This window comes from the organism of the source record quoted next, unplaced genomic scaffold, assembly GCF_019419815.1.
Source record: "Pyrus x bretschneideri cultivar Hongxiangsu unplaced genomic scaffold, Pyrus_bretschneideri_v1 Contig14, whole genome shotgun sequence".
Classification (NCBI taxonomy): Eukaryota; Viridiplantae; Streptophyta; class Magnoliopsida; order Rosales; family Rosaceae; genus Pyrus; species Pyrus x bretschneideri.
The window spans coordinates 5900474-5917655 of record NW_025999435.1 but is presented as its reverse complement, the minus strand read 5'-3'; the positions used below and the strand labels follow the sequence as shown (position 1 = coordinate 5917655).

Here is a 17182-nt window from a genome sequence, read left to right as displayed (position 1 = left end):
TATAGGTCTAAATATTAAAACTCATCCAATAACAATAAGTATGATGGAAATGATTACCACCACTTGTGAAATAGTGAGCAAAAATTCACCCTTTTTTTTTTTTATACACATTTTTATAAATTTTTATACATAACTTCTTCTTTGATTTATTCAATAAAAAGTAATATTGAAAAGATATAGTATGTATGGAGGAAATTGGAGATATTTATCATTTATTGGAAAAGTCTCTCACTTTTTTCTTGTGGAAACTTGGAGCAGTGGGCCTAGGCGGAAATGTTGAGCTAATAAACTGACATCATTTGATGACGAACATAAGTACTACTAATGCACTCTATATAACTTCATGAGCCACCTTAGAATTCAAAACACAACCATACAAAAAACCAATCTACAAATTTTGGTATCGCTTAGCTCTCACAATGAGCCTTCATAAAAGCCTCTCAGTTTTCTTCGTTCTATGTGCTATTCTCTTCTTTGCATCAACCAATGCAGCTCGATTTGACATCCGAAACAACTGTGCCAACACTATATGGGCAGCTGCTGTGCCAGGCGGTGGCCGCCAGCTTGGCAAAGGCCAATCCTAGGCCTTAGATGTGAGTGCCGGTACCAAAGGGGCTCGCATTTGGGGCCGGACAGGATGCAACTTCGATGGAGCAGGACGTGGCAAATGCCAAACTGGTGATTGTGGGGGTGTCCTCCAATGCCAAGGCTATGGTCAACCACCAAACACCCTAGCTGAATATGCCCTTAATCAATTTAACAACTTGGATTTCTTTGACATCTCTCTTGTTGATGGGTTTAATGTACCTATGGACTTTAGTCCCACGTCTGGTGGGTGCACTAGGGGGATTAGGTGCACGGCTAATATTAATGGGCAGTGCCCTAGCCAACTGAAGGCTCCAGGAGGGTGCAACAACCCTTGCATTGTGTTCAAGACTGATCAATATTGTTGCAATTCTGGAAATTGTGGTCCCACATACTTCTCTAAGTTTTTTAAGAGTCGGTGCCCGGATGCTTATAGTTATCCTAAGGATGACCAAACTAGTACATTTACATGTCCTGGTGGAACTAACTACAAGGTTGTCTTCTGCCCATGATTGAAGCATGTATGTGCTTCCTTACTACAAGGCATATATATCTGCTAGTGTTTACAATAAGACATACGATGCATTAAGGTCGTGGCACATTAGTTGACCAAGTTGTCAGTTCATTTCAGTTCTTATTTTCTTGTTGTTTGGTCAGCTACTGGATATCATCTGGGCTGTTTTGTATTGTATTGCTTGATCATCGATAAAAAGCTTTAGTTTTGCTTTGAAAAAATCACGTCTTTGGCAGCACATGTAATGGTGTGCATTATGTAACAAAGTACTTGTAACAAGTTAATAACTAATCATCCAAGCAACTATAGCTTCACAATTTCCCTAATTAAGAAAGCTATATTTTTACGTACTTTCCTTTTATGTAGTTAAGCCGAAAAGTAGACGTTTAAGGACTAATCATCCAAGCAACACTAGCTACACAATTTCCCTAGTTAAGAAAGTCCAAAGGAGGATACTCAGCAAGTCATTTAACCTACAAAAAAGATCTGTTGAGATATATATAAACATTATCGCATTTACCACTTGGATATCACATCATTTTTCATTTAGATTCTTCAAGTAGAGTTCGTTTTATCTCTAAGCCTGATGAATCAACATCATTGCATCTTTAGGCTCTTGTACGTTGATTCAAGTATATGTTCATCGTTCATCTTATAGTTTAAATTATAATGCGTTCTAAAACAAAGCATGCATAGTGAATCAGTGATTTAGGTACCTTACCTTTTTTTGTTGTATGTTTGAATATCAACTATCCTAGTTAATTAATAGGGAGCTTTAATAAAAAAAGTTTGAACCAACTTTTTTTTAACCAAAAACCATCATAAAGTTTTATTTAATCAAAAGGACTTGATATTTAATCATAAAACAAAACTACTCATAAAATAGCCCTACAAACATTAAAAACATGGGCCGAAGTGAAGCCCAACCGCAATAAAATTGTTTTTTCCATAATTACCCCTAACAGAGCCTAAACCAATCCCTTAGCCAATTCACAAATATTAAGATGTACCGTATAAATCTCACCGCCATTAAGGTGGAGCACCAACCGCTTTCATCAAACGGTAACTTTGAACTAGTACAAATTCTTTACCTGCCATTAAGGCAAAGCATTCAAGTCATACAACCGTTTGCATCACCACCATTAAGGCATAGAGCATGCAAGTCGTACAATTTATTTATTTATGTATTTTTAAATTATGATTATTAAAGAAAGGGTGTGAGTTACTATAATAATTGAGAAAAATGAAATTTTCGAACCTATGCGTGGAAATTCAACACCTTATCAATTAGGATATTAGACCACTTGCAATCGTACAATTCCACAATCACAAATCCCATTTCACAAAAGTTAAAAGTTCAAATTAAATTCCATTTGAACTTGGATTCCCATTTTCAAACCGTACATTGGCACAACAAATTAGGAATTTCTCAAAGACAAACTGCCATTTGCAAAAGAAACTCAGAAAATTCTCAAAGTAAAACTGAAACATAGAGGTATGAATCTCGTATCCTTGTTGATTTCTTACTTTCAAATTACTGTTAGGCCAAGGGCCATTTTAAATCCTCTATGCGTAGGGTCTTAATTAATTAGATTTGAAAAAAAAAATTGCACAAATGACACCCATATTTCTTTAACTTATGTCATTTACCATCCTGCTAATAAAGTAACAATAACCACCCAAACTAAATATTTTAACAATATTTCTACCTACTAGCTCCTGTATAGATATGTGGCATCATTTAACTAGAGGGGAACTCAAGCTCAGTAAATGTACCCGTCACCTAGAAAAATTTCTTCAGCAGTGGATGGACCACTTTCGAGATAATTGGGCCCGATTTTACAAGGAAGATGGAATCTGACCCCCGAAGCATTTTAGTGACCAGTCATAAGTAGTGTAAGTTATTTTGCTATAGTTTCAGAAATAATATGAATTATTTTGGTTTAGTTTTAGAAATAATGTGGGTGATTTTGCTTAAGTTTCAGAAATAGGACGGTTATTTTGTTGTTTTTCCAAAAATAGTGTGTGTTATTTTGCTGTAGTTCCAGAAATAATGTGGATTATTTTGGTTAAGTTAAAAAAATAGTGTGGTTATTTTGCCGTAGTTCCAGACATAGTCTGAGTTATTTTGGTTAAGTTCCAGAAATAATGTGGATTATTTTGGTTAAGTTTCAGAAATAGTGTTGTTATTTTGCTGTAGTTCCAGAAGTAGTGTGGATTATTTTGGTTAAGTTTCAGAAATAGTGTGGTTATTTTGTTATAGTTTCAGAAATAGTGTGGGTTATTTTGTTGTAGTTCTAGAAATAATGTGGATTGTTTTGGTTAAGTTTCAAAAATAGTGTGAGTTATTTTGCTCTAGCTTCAGAAATAGTCTATGGTTATTTTCTTGTAGTTCCATAAATAATGTGAGTTATTCTCTGTAGTTCTAGAAATAATGTGTTGATTTTGATTCATTTTCACAAATAATGTGTAATTTTTGCTGTAAATTCATAAATAGTGTTTATTTTTCACTTCAGAAATAATGTAAATTATTTTGGTTCAATTCAGAAATAGTGTGAATTATTTTGTTACTGTCATGCTTGTTAAGCCCTTTTCTAATTTGGAATTAATTGATAAAGATCCAAAGGGGATCTCTTTTTCCTTCCTCCTCCCCCAATTTTCCTACTTCATTTCATCTCTTTTTTCTATGGTCAAAAGTCAAAACTGAGAAGCCCCACCTTCCTTCTTCTCCTCCACCACCACCACCACAAAACCCATCATTTTCTCATCACCAAATGAAGCAAAATCATCAACTAGTAGCAGTAGTAATCTTCCTTCTCCAATACCAAAGCTATCTCTCTCCTCACTCAGTCACTCACTCACTTCCTCTTAAAGCTCTTCAAACGTATGAATCATAAACAAAGCCCCCAGATCAGGGAAAGAAGCAATTAAAGGTACAAAATTGCTCATGCCACTCAACCCAAGTGACCCAAAAGAAAAAGCATAAGTCAAATTTCCAGAAAGAATTGAAATTTACAAGAAAAAATTTCAAAAGCATACCATCTCTTTAACTCTGCATGCGTGTGTATGAGTGTGGGTACGCCGAGTATAAAAGGATTTAAGGTTATGGAGGCAGAGAATAGCAGAGAGATCTAAAAGCAAAGAGAAATGTTAAATGGGGTTGGGCGTGCCAAGTGTTGAAGGATTTAAAGGTAAAATTGGAAATTCAGTGTTTGGGCCATTTTAATTGGACTGATTCAATATTGGGCTTTGTCCTAACCATTAAATAAAGTTATTACATAGTTTTTGGTTAACATTCAAAGTTTTCAAGCCCTTATCATTAGTTTTCCCTAATTAATACTGCATTGCAAGTGTGTTCTTTTAATTAGCTGTTGCTAGAATCGACAAGTTCAAGCCGTAATATAGTGGTTTGCGAGTTCTAAGTCCTGATAAGACCTCAATCGACCTTGACTCTAATTGTAAGGAAAACTTAGACCTGGCATTCGTGTCATGTTTTTAATGTTCGTGTCGTTTTCGTGACATACCCAATATCTTAATGGGTCGTGTCGTGTAACACCAGTTAAAGTAAACGAATAATTTGACCCGACTCAAAATTGACCCGTTAATATTATCAGGTAATATGACCCGACCCGTTATCCGTTAAGGAAATCAATAAATAATAAAAATGAAAAACATAATTTGACCCCCAAAAATTTGAAAACATAATAATTTGTCACATAAATATTACTTTAAAACATAAAAACAACGTTTGTCTTTTAAGTATTACATACCCCAAAATAAGAGTCTAATGAAAAAACATTAGTACATTACTACAAAATACCAAATGTTTAAAGATATGCAAAATCAAAGGTGTTGGGTTTCAAGGTTGAGGAAACCTTGCATGTTTTTGACAATAAAACCCTTCAATTTTCATTAATCACAAAGGAAAATGATATTGGTTTATTTTGAACTCCCTTAAAAATACTATTCATGAGGGTTTGTATGGCTTTAAAAATTCAAACGACGATGTACTCATCCTCAAAGCGTAGAGGATGCAGTTATGAGCATTTGCATTTGTTTTTCATAGTTTTTGCACTTGTAAATTTATTCTTATATTCTTTTTAACGTGTCTAGTATTTTTAAATTACTTGATATTTTTATTTTTGATGTTTTATAATTTTTTAATCTCACTCTTTGCCTATAGTATACTATAAAAATAACTCAAAATTAATTTTTTTTTTTTGAAATTTATATAGAATAATAATACAATAATGTTGCAGTCCTATTAGATTAGGATTGTGATTGTGTAAATCCTAGTATATTTGGGATATCTTTAGAAGATTCTCTAGGGTTAGATATTAGGGAACATTCATGAAAAGGGCTTGAACTAAGTTTATTTTAATAAAAATTGTCACATTCCGGCTTGGGGCCCCACCACATCCCGGACTCGACTCTACTATAACACGATATTGTTTCCTTTGGGCCCTGACCACGTTCTCACGGTTTTGTTTTTGGGTACTCACACGAGAACTTTCCAGTGGGTCACCCATAATGGGATTGCTCTCGCGCGAACCCGCTTAACTTCGGAGTTCTGATGGAACCCAAAGCCAGTGAGCTCCCAAAAGTCCTCATGCTAGGTAGAAATGAGAATATACATATAAGGCTTACATGATCCACTTCCCTGAGTGATGTGGGATGTCACAAAAAAACCATGCTATAACTTTATTTAATTAAAAAGACTTAAATTTTAATGAAAAACCCTTAAATTTTAATAAAAAGGACAAAAGAACTTAAATTTTAATGAAAATGACATAATTATAATATTAAAAAAAAATAAAAAATAAATCTGACGTGCGGACCCATGCAAATCCTCACACAAACTGTTTATGAAACTTTCTCCACTATTTATAAAACTTAAGACACTGTTTATGAACTTACTATACTGTTTATGAAAACTTACAACATTGTTTATGAAATTTAACGACACTGTTTATAAAAATATACACATATATTTACCATTTTGTCGCAAACATAAGCGTGATGATGTATTCATACTGTGTAGACAAACTTCTCCTCTTCACATGTCCATGTCCAATACATAAAAAATCATAGCCAAGAATTGAAGCATTGAAATGAAAAACAAACAAATATTTGTCTCCCATATAAGAAAAAACCGAGGCAATTTGCTGAAAGTTGGTTAGGAGTAGTTAGGCCCACCACCAATCCAAAATTTCAAATTTTCACCATTAATAATAGCAAATCTGCCACCAGAACATGAAGAAGACGGAGGAGAAATAAAGGGGAGTAGTTGTGCCTCTCACATGACTTGTGTTTGGGGTTATTTGGGTCATTTTAACATATTTTCACAAGTTTGTTTCTTTTCTTTAGTACAAGCACTTAAATTTTTTACTTTTCTTTAGCGTATATGCATCTACAACTTAATTTATGACACAAAACATCAACTTATTTCTCATTTAAAGAGCTCGTATGAAATTATGTCTTCGTGACATGCTAAAATGCAAACTTTCACTTGTGTATCATTACATATTTGGAATATCCAGAAGAAACTTAATAAAATGGAAGTAAGATTTTAAAATGACCGAAATAACCCTAAACACAAGTCATGTGTGAGGCACATGACTTATATTAGATGGAAAACTTAACAGAGTTAGAGAGAGATGACAAATTAATAATTTCAAAATGTTGATATGACAAATTACTTAAAATTTTAATTTATATGACAAATTAAAAAATTTGTACAAATTCATATGACATTTCAAAAAATTTCCCTAATTAAAATTATCTACACCTACTCAAACCGTAATTTTGGCAAGAACTAAAGAGGGGTATGTGTACACTGTACACCCACACAAACCCTATCTTCCTCTTCCATTTTAATTTTGAATTATGTGAAAAAACAAAAAAAGGAAATATCTCCACCCACACAAACCTTAATCTTTGCTAAAAATCAAAAACACTACCAATCATCTTCTTCTACCATAGAATTATACCATTTGAATAGGCTATATGCCAAAGCATCTAGCATGGAATTCTACCATTTAATTAGGCTATATGCCAAATTTCTACCGACAAACTTTTTCCTATGGCATTGATATAACACTTTGGACCAAATTAGGCTTTGACTTGGTAGTATTATAAGGCCTAGCAATAACGGTAGAGTAGATCAAATCTGTATCCGCGTGAAGTGAAATAATATTGTGTGGCTAGTCTGATGCTTAGAGTTAATTTCTGCTCGTTGAGACTTTTATCTGCCTATCCATCGTGGTACGGTCGTAGGGAAAAAGATTCTCATCAGATCTTTTTCTTAGGGATCTTTATGATCTAGTAATTGTATCCGTATATCATGTGGTTAGTTTTCGTTAGGTATTATTTACAGTTGAATTTTAAATTTTAAATTTTAAATGATTTCTGATCGTATGATGTATGATAAATGAATACAATTACAGGATCCCTAGGAAAAGGATCTGGCGAGCATCCTTTTCCCGATGGTAGTAACCATCATCAATCTTGTCTGCCTTGGTGAAAGGAGATCCACTCCAGCCCCTTATGGCCTGAGCTCGTCAATTGGAGATCCGTACCACTCAATGTTGTATGCGTAATAATGTATAACTAAACCCCATCACTCCAACTCTAGAACTAATTAAGAAGAGGGTAACAGGATTCTCGGCGATGGCTGAAAGTTAAGAAACCACCAATTCTAATCATTTCCATCTTCAACAACTAGGAAAAGCTGACTCCCAAACACCTTCATATAAAAAAATTGTAATTCAAACTAATAATTTGAACTTAGAACCCTATAATTAATAATTTAATTAAATTCTCCGTAATACGTAAAGAATAGGCGTATGTATTCCAACTGTTTACAAACTGGGTAGGTTTGTCTACATTTTACACTTTGATTTTGGAAAAATCTGTTTCTAGTCATTCCTCATTACTGTAGTAGCATTTTCATCTAAGCAACTATTGCACAATTAAGTACTCGTGTTTCACTGATTTAGTTTACCAAAACAAAAGAAATATTTTTCGCACTGCCCTCAAGTGATGGTGTTGGTCACAATTCTACCATTATATGAATATAAATTTCAAAATTTATGTAATAAATAGATATAAGCCTAAATATTAAAACTCATCCAATAATAATAAGTATGATGAAAACGATTACCACCACTTGTGAAATAGTGAGCAAAAATTGACCTTTTTTTTGGTAGACATATTTTTAAATTTTTATACGTAACTTCTTCTTTGATTTATTCAATAAAAAGTAGTACTGAAAAGATATAGTATAGAAAGAGAAAATTGGAGATATTTATCATTTATTGGAAAAGTCTCACACTTTTTTCTTGTGGAAACTTGAAGCAGTGGACCTGGGCGGAAAAATTGGAGATATTTATCATTTATTGGAAAAGTCTCACACTTTTTTCTTGTGGAAACTTGAAGCAGTGGGCCTGGGCGGAAATGTTGAGCTAATAAACTGACGTCATTTGATGACGAACATAAGTACTACTAATGCACTCTATATGACTTCATGAGCCACCTTAGAATTCAAAACACAACCATACAAAAACCAATCTACAAATTTTGGTATCGCTTATCTCCCACAATGAGTTTCCTTAAAAGCCTCTTAGTTTTCTCCATCCTATGTGTCATTCTCTTCTTTGCATCAACCAATGCAACTTGATTTGACATCCAAAACAACTGTGCCTACACTGTATAGGCAGCTGTTGTGCCAAGCGGTGGCCGCCAACTCAGAAAAGGCCAATCCTGGGCCTTAAATGTGAGTGCCGGTACCACAGGGGCTCGCATTTGGGGCCGGACAGGATGCAACTTCGATAGAGCAGGATGTGGCAAATGCCAAACAGGTGATCGTGGGGTGTCTTTCAATGCCAAGGCTATGGTCAACCACCAAACACCCTATCTGAATATGCCCTTAATCAATTTAACAACTTGGATTTCTTTGACATCTCTCTTGTTGATGGGTTTAATGTACCTATGGACTTTAGTCCCACGTCTGGTGGGTGCACTAGGAGGATTAAGTGCACGGCTGATATTAATGGGCAGTGCCCTAACCAACTGAGGGCTCCAGGTGGGTGCAACAATCCTTGCACTGTGTTCAAGACTGATCAATATTGTTGCAATTCTGGAAATTATGGCCCCACAAACTACTCTAAGTTTTTTAAAAGTCGGTGCCTGGATGCTTATAGTTATCCTAAGGATGACCAAGCCCGTACATTTACATGTCCTGGTGGAACTAACTACAATGTTGTCTTCTGCCCATGATTGAAGCATGTGTGTGCTTCCTTGCTACAAGCATATATATCTGGTAGTGTCTACAATACGACATCTGACGCAATAAGGTCGTGGCACATCAGTTGACCAAGTTGTCAGTTTATTTCAGTTTTTGTTTTCTTCTTGTTTGATCAGCTACCGGATATCATCTGGGCTGTTTTGTATTGTATTGCTCGATCATCGATAAAAAGCTATAGTTTTGCTTTAAAAGAATCACATCTTTGGCAGCACATGTAACGGTGTGCATTATGTAACAAATTACTTGTAACAAGTTAATAACTAATCATCCAAGCAACTATAGCTTCACAATTTCCCTAATTAAGAAAGCTATATTTTTACATGCTTTCCTTTTATGTAGTTAAGCAAAAAAGTAGACATTTGAGGACTAATCATCCAAGCAACACTAGCTGCACAATTTCCCTAGTTAAGAAAGTCCAAAGGAGGATACTCAGGAAGTTATTTAACCTATAAAAAAGATCTGTTGAGATATTGTTGACCCTAAAAACTACCAAGCCTACGTGATGCACATATCGAGTAACTAATGAGCTAACTACATCCATCGGTTAATGTGGGGCGTGCCTACTCGTCGGTCGAGGAGTAAAATTTGTTGATGTTGCATTGAGTGCGTTGCTGACTTCTTGATCTTGCGACTGCGACTGAAGAAGGAACACGCCTCGGCCTTTAGATTATAGAGCCTGAAGATAAGGCCGAAGTTCAATATCAAATTTGGCTTTCAATGTGCCGAATGTAGTAACCTGTAACACCTCATTTTGCCGAGATGGCTAATGAGATGACTTTTGCCAATGAGGATTCGAAAATCCTTCTTGACCGAGACTTGGATAGATAACCAGTCGGTCTCGACGCAGTGCTGTTTATCCAAACTGAAGGTGCTCCAGGAACTGCTGATTCTAAGGCAACAGTGTTGTTTATCCAAACTGAAGATGTCACCGGTTGCACCTTCACAGTGCTGTTTATCCAAAGTGAAGGTGTGTTGGATGAAAAAGAAAATAAAAAAAATCTCAAGATGTTTGAGACGTTTGCGCAAAGCAATTTGTGTGTTGAATTGGAGATAGCTTTTCTGTTATCTGCATCTTTGTATTTACGGCCAAGTCTCCTTGATCACCAATCCAATAAAGCCTTTTCCCGGATATATTCCAAAAAACAATATCAAAACAATTGATATTATCTTTAATATAATCTGCCAAAAATCTCGCCAGCCTCCTTACGTTGCTTCCAGACTTTCACAAAGAGACTTTCAAAATTCAAAGCACCCTTATCATTTCAAACCCATCTGTCACATCCATCACCAAGCAAAACAAAAAGCCTAGTCTACCTAGGTTTCCTATGCCATCATTATCCATGACTATTATTTTCTTTAAATGATATCAAATCCCATCATTATCCACGACTATTATTTTCTTTAAAGGGGTATTTGTCGTTTTCCCCCCTGAACTTGTAAGGAACTACCAATTTCCCCCCTATACTTTAATTTTAGCCAATTACCCCCCTGAACTTGTAAAATTGGCCAATTTACCCCCTGATGTTAGATTTGAGAATTTTCCATCCAATTTTCCATCCAACTCAGTCACATGCACAGCACGTGCCAATTTTTTTAGGGTAAAAAAGTAATTTTATTCATAATGTGGACATTATATTTTTCTTCTTCTCTTCCGCTAGTTCACTTCGAACAATTTTATCTAAATTAACCATAAAAGTCTAATTAGCAACTGCAAAATATTGGCTCAGCGCCCAATTTACCAAAATGAAATTAACGATTCTTACTACAATAAAGTTAACAACATCCACAAAAAATATGCAACAGACTTGCACCTAGTGCCAAAACCAATAAAACCTATCAATTTTATAGTTCTGCAGCATAATCCCATTAAAAGAACAACTTAACCTCAACACCAAAGATTTTCATTAACAGTACGAAAGGCCCTCCAACACATCATAGTTACACTCTCCATGGTCTTGCTTTTTTGGCAACATGTTGGGGTTGTGATGCCATTTCATTAGCCTTCCTTGTGACTTGATTCACACGACCACCTCGGTTCACCTATTTCAATTCAACACGGAAGCAACAAAAATGTTAGCAAACCCAAAACAACAAAAATTAATCTATAACAATTTTTTTTTTAAATTAAAAAAGACAGATTCTTGTTATTACATGTAGTTTAGAATTTCCTTGTGGCCTAGTTTGAGATGGAGCAGCCCATGAGTGGTGATGTGCACCAATTTCCTACATCAAAACCATTTATACCCAATTAGTAATTTCATACAATTGCATATATAGTAGAGTCAAACACAATATAAGTATTTGATACAAGTCCAATTTACAATTACCTTTGCAACTGTGGCCAATCCTTTTGCTTTTGAGTTAAGACCACTTATTGTGTTATTTCCTTTTGGCGTTTTAGGTCCTTTTGCATTTGAGCTAGACCCTTTAGATATGCTTGTACCGACTGTTCGCCCATGACTCTACATTATTTATGTTCACTTAGCGACTAGATAAGTGATATAACAAGACTCAAAATAAATACAATCCTTGTTGATCAAATTACCTCTTTTGTGAGTCCAAAACCTTGTTGTGATTGTAGTAGCCCTTGTGGACAACTTGTTTTTGTTGTGTCCTTCCTCTCCACAAGTTTGGCAATGCATTACAACATCATACTTCCTTAGCTTTGTTGCCCCCTTCTTTATCTCATCTGGTGCTTTTGTTCTTTTGCCTTTAGGTCTTCCAGGTTGTTTGTGGTAAAAAGGAGGTTTAATAGGCCTAAGGTAGGTTTTCTTCCACTGTTCTTTTTCAGGCATAGGAGCAATATACCCTTCATAACACCTATCATAAGCTGGCCTTTTGTAAAGTGAGTGAACAAACAATTGTGGACTAGCCTTCTTCCTAGCAATTGCAGATATAGCATGAGGACAAGGAATGCCACATAGCTGCCACTTCCTACAAGAGCAAGTGTGCCTTTCCAAATCTACTGCAAACATACTACCAACCAAAGTATGCACTTGATATTGACCATTCCCTGAATAATTGGCAAAACAACTGAAACTATCCATTTGATTTTTTTCAACAATCTTTAAAATTCTAGGTCCAACTTGTTGCGTCCACTTAGCCTCTCTTAGCCTAGCCATTCTCAACATCAAATATTTTTGAATCCTTTGTAACATTGTAATAATCGGTTTATCTCTTGCATCTAAAATTGCAGAATTAAATGACTCACACATGTTATTCAATAACAAATCACACTTTACCGATGTTCTGAAATAAGATCTGCTCCAATGGCAAGGTGGCTTATCAGCTAGCCATTCCACTGCCTTATCAAATTGATTATTCATCACCTCAATTTCAGCTTCAAAAGCAGGTACAGTAGTTGCTCTTTCTGCTGCCCACAATCTCTGTTTTAAGGCAAGTCCAGTGTGACCTGCACTTCTAAAATTATTATGCAAATGTCTAACACAATGTCTGTGTTCTGCAGTTGGCATCAGACTCCGAATAGCATCGCCTAGTCCTTTTTGTTTGTCAGTGATGAATGTCCAAGCATTTCCATTCTCAATTCCCACATCTTCGAAAAAAGATCTCCAAAAACCAAGTCCAAGTCTCCCTATTTTCCACCTCCACAACAGCAAATGCTATTGGAAACATGCAGTTATTGGCATCAACACCAACAACACTTAAGATTTGACCAGGATGGGGTCCCTTAATATGACACCCATCAAAACCCACTATAGACCTACACCCTTGTTGAAAGCCTTTCTTCAATGCAGCAAAGCATATGTACAACCTTTTAAAAATAGGGTTTTCACCTTGGAAATCTGTTTTTACTTTGATAGTACTCCCAGGATTTCTCACTTTCAACTCTTCCAAGTAATCCCAAAGCTTGGCATATTGCTTATCTATACTACCTTCTGTCACTTTTTTGGCAATTCTCTTTGCTTTGTAAACTTGGTTTTTTGTTATGTCAATACCATAATGCTTTCTCACAAGTTCCATGAAACCAGTCACACTCATATCGGGTTTCGATCTAAGCTCCTCATCGAACCGATCAGCTAACCAAGAGGAGGTGGCAAATTTAGAATGCTCATCTCTTACACAAATGTGTTCAGGATTATAGGTTTTAATTCTAACTGTTGGTCCCTTCCCCACAAAAGAGGTATACAATTTCCATTGACAAGGTACTGCAGCTTTTCCTAGACACTTGATCCGTAATCTGTTGGAATCATTCACTGCCCAATCTAGCGGTCGACAAACAGACACGCCATATGCCCTTACTGCCTCCCTGCATTGTTTCATGTTTGGAAATTCCAACCCTAGATGAAGAGTGGGATTGATTTTATCTGACTCTCTCCTATATTGAGGTAGCTTAGGTGTTTTGAGTCTTCTTCTAACCCTCACATTGGCTTCATGCTCTTCAGACTCAGACCTAACACTATCTAAATCTTCTGAATTGTATTCTTCAGTGGAGATCTCACCAAGTTCTCTGTGTGTTTCTTCAATAGAATCACTCACTACAATCTGATCAAACAAGATGTCATTTGCCTGTACATTTTTTGCACCTTTATCAGCATCTTCCTCGGATTGTTCATAGTCAGAATCCTTGAACTTAAGAGTAACCTCATCGTCATCTTCCTCTTTTTCTGAATCTGTAACCTCTTCATCTATTCCTTCTACAGTGTCTCTAACAACCTCCACACTCTTATTTTCTTCATATTCATCATCCGCATTAAACCCCTCAAACTGAACATCCATATCAACAAATGTAGCCGCACACGGATCACTCGCAAGATTGTTTGTGATTTTCCTTAAGTCAACCAAGTATAACAAATGCAACACATGTTGAGGAGATATGAGTGAAACCCACTGAAACACATCTGCATCGCATTCAATTTGCAAAAAACCCTTTATTTGGTGCCAATAGTAAAAACCCACAGTCTCTTTATTATACCCAAGCACTATAGCAACCTCATACAGATCAAGCATGGACATATAATCTTTAGTATAATTGTCAACCCACTGTACAATACCACCCACATACTGCCCATCTTTAAAGTGACCACCATGGTGTATTTCAAGTGTGAATAGGTCATGATTACCTACAACAAATGCATTAAACAAAGGATTAGTCAGTGAAAGTGATACGGAGCAGCTTGAATACCTAAGGATGACAATCAAAGAAACACTAAGACTGCATCCTCCAGCTCCGATGATTCTTCCGAGAGAAGCCATGTATCACTTCAAAATCCAAGGCTATGATGTGGACCCCAAAACACTCATCCTTGTGAATGAAGGGGCAATCGCACGAGATCCTAAGATTTGGAACGACCCAGAAGAGTTTTTCCCAGAAAGGTTTGATGGAAGCTCGGTTGATTTTAAAGGACAACATTATGAATATTTGCCATTTGGAGCTGGTCGAAGAATGTGTCCAGGGATATACATGGCGACAACGACACTACAGTTTGGACTTGCAAATCTTCTCTACTGGTTTGATTGGAAATTGCCTAATGGGATGAAGGTGGAAGATTTGGATATGGAAGAATCAGCTGACGCTTCTCTCACCGAAAGCTTACGTGAGGGATAGACAGAGAGAATAATTTGATAATTATTTGCTTGGTTTGTATCTTGGAGGAAATTGAGAAGGAAAAATTGAAGACTTACTGTATCTTGGAGGATGTCCACCATCTCTGACCACCATACTCATCATTCCCCTGCTTCTTGATTATCTTTTCTCAAATTGTAACCCTAGGATGCGGCTTGCGTTCCCCTGCTTCCCCATATACCCGACATCGATTAGGTTTGTTGTGGTATATGATTACCTTTTTACCCTCACACCATTAGCATGTGCCAAGCATGTGACCAAATTGGATAGAAAATTGGATGGAAAATTTTAAGATATAACGGTAGGGGGTAAATTGGTGAATTACACAAGTTCAGGGGGGTAATTGGCTAAAATTAAAGTTCAGGGGGGAAATTGGCAACTACTTACAAGTTCAGGGGGTAATTCGGTGAATACCTCTTCTTTAAATGATATCAAATCCCTTGTGCTGATCTTCTATCAATCAACACGTCTATAGCCAGCAGACCCAAGTTAATCTGAACTCTGTTGCTAATGCTTCCCATTAAAGATAATGAGAATCCCACTTATTTTGTACAAGAAAACCAAGATAAAGATAATTATTATGATTAAAAACCATAAGATTATCTCTTAACAATAACAAAATACCTTAACTTCCTTATCCGACGATTAAGAACAATGCTTACTCAACGGCCTTAATCACTTGGGCTGATGGTTAAAATCATGTCCAAACAGATATATAAACATTATTGCAGTTACCACTTGGATATCACATCATTTTTCATTTAGATTCTTCGACTAGAGTTTGTTTTATCATCTAAGCCTGATGAATCAACATCATTTCATCTTTAGGCTCGTTTTTATATGTTGATTCAAGTACATGTTCATCATTCATCTTACAGTTTAAATTATATTGCGTTTTGAAACAAAGCATGCACAGTGAATTAGAAATTTAGGTATCTTATCTTTTTTGTTATATGTTTGAATATCAACTATCCTAGTTAATTAATAGGAAGCTTCAATACAAAAAGGTTTAGGCCAACTTTTTCTTAACAAAAAACCACCATAAAGTTTTCTTTAATCAAAATGGCTTGAGATTTAATCATAAAAACAAAACTATTCATAAAATAACCCTACAAACATTAAAAACATGGCCTGAAGTGAAGTCCAATCCACAATAAAATTGTTTTTTTTCAGAATTACCCCTAATAGAGCCTAAACCAATCCCTTAGGCAATTCACAAATATTAAGATGTACCATATAAATCTCACTGCCAGTAAGGTAGAGCACCAACTGCTTTCATCAAACGCTAACTTCAAAGTAGTACAATTTCTGTTTTTTTTTTTTAAATTTATTTTGGAAGACAGTAGTACAATTTCGTTAATTGCCATTAAGGCAAAGCTTTCAAGTCATACAACCGTTTTCATCAGCACCATTAAGGCACAAAGCATGCAAGTCGTGCAATTTTTTATTTTTTAATTTCTTATTTTTTAATTTTTTAAATTATCTCTACTAATTAATAAAACACTCATTGTTAACCAAAACCCTATGAAATTATTAATTTAACCATCTAATTAAAACAGAACATGGATAAGAAATATGGGGTAGAAATGTAATTTCACACAACCAAATTTTGCTTTTTTTTTTTTCAAAGCCTTATCAACATGTAATCGTAACATATCTCTATTTAAAATTAAAAAAAGAAAAATAACCTCCCACTCCCACATTCTCTATCACTCTCTTCCTCTCTCCTATTTCAAAAACAAAATTATAAAAAAAATTCTCACACACTTTGTGTGTGCCCATATGCTAGTGATTATTAAAGAAAGAGTGTGAGTTACTATAATAATTTAGAAAAATGAAATTTTCGAACGTATGCGTGGAAATTCAATACCTTACCAATTAGGATACCAGACCACTTGCAATTGTACAATTCCACAAACATAAATCCCATTTCATAAAACATAAAAGTTCAAATTAAATTCCATTTGAACTTGGATTCCCATTTTCAAACCATACTTAGGCACAACAAATTAGGAATTTCTCAAAGCAAAATTACCATTTGCAGAAGAAACTCAGAAAATTCTCAAAGCAAAATTGAAACATAGAGGTATGAACTCATATCCTTGTTGATTTCTTACTTTCAAATTACTGTTAGGCCAAGGGCCATTTTAAATCCTCTATGTGTAGAGTCTTAATTAATTAGATTTTTTAAAAA

General features: G+C 35.4%; 1 protein-coding gene and 2 pseudogenes across 1 annotated transcript; all 3 read left to right on the top strand.

Moving 5' to 3' along the window:
- The first annotated feature begins 348 nt into the window (after positions 1 to 348).
- On the top strand, positions 349 to 1445 carry LOC103937248 (annotated as a pseudogene).
- Positions 1446 to 8664: 7219 nt separating this feature from the next.
- Positions 8665 to 9725, top strand: LOC125475332 (annotated as a pseudogene).
- A 4828-nt stretch (positions 9726 to 14553) lies between these two features.
- LOC125475321 (cytochrome P450 71B20-like) lies at positions 14554 to 14970 on the top strand. Its single transcript, XM_048580039.1, has one exon. It carries the CDS (start codon positions 14554 to 14556, stop codon positions 14968 to 14970), a length of 417 nt encoding a protein of 138 aa, XP_048435996.1.
- The last annotated feature ends 2212 nt before the right edge of the window (positions 14971 to 17182 follow it).

Excerpts from the sequence above, each read along its gene's own strand:
- LOC125475321 (XM_048580039.1), top strand. The coding sequence starts at position 14,554 with ATGACAATCAAAGAAACACTAAGACTGCATCCTCCAGCTCCGATGATT.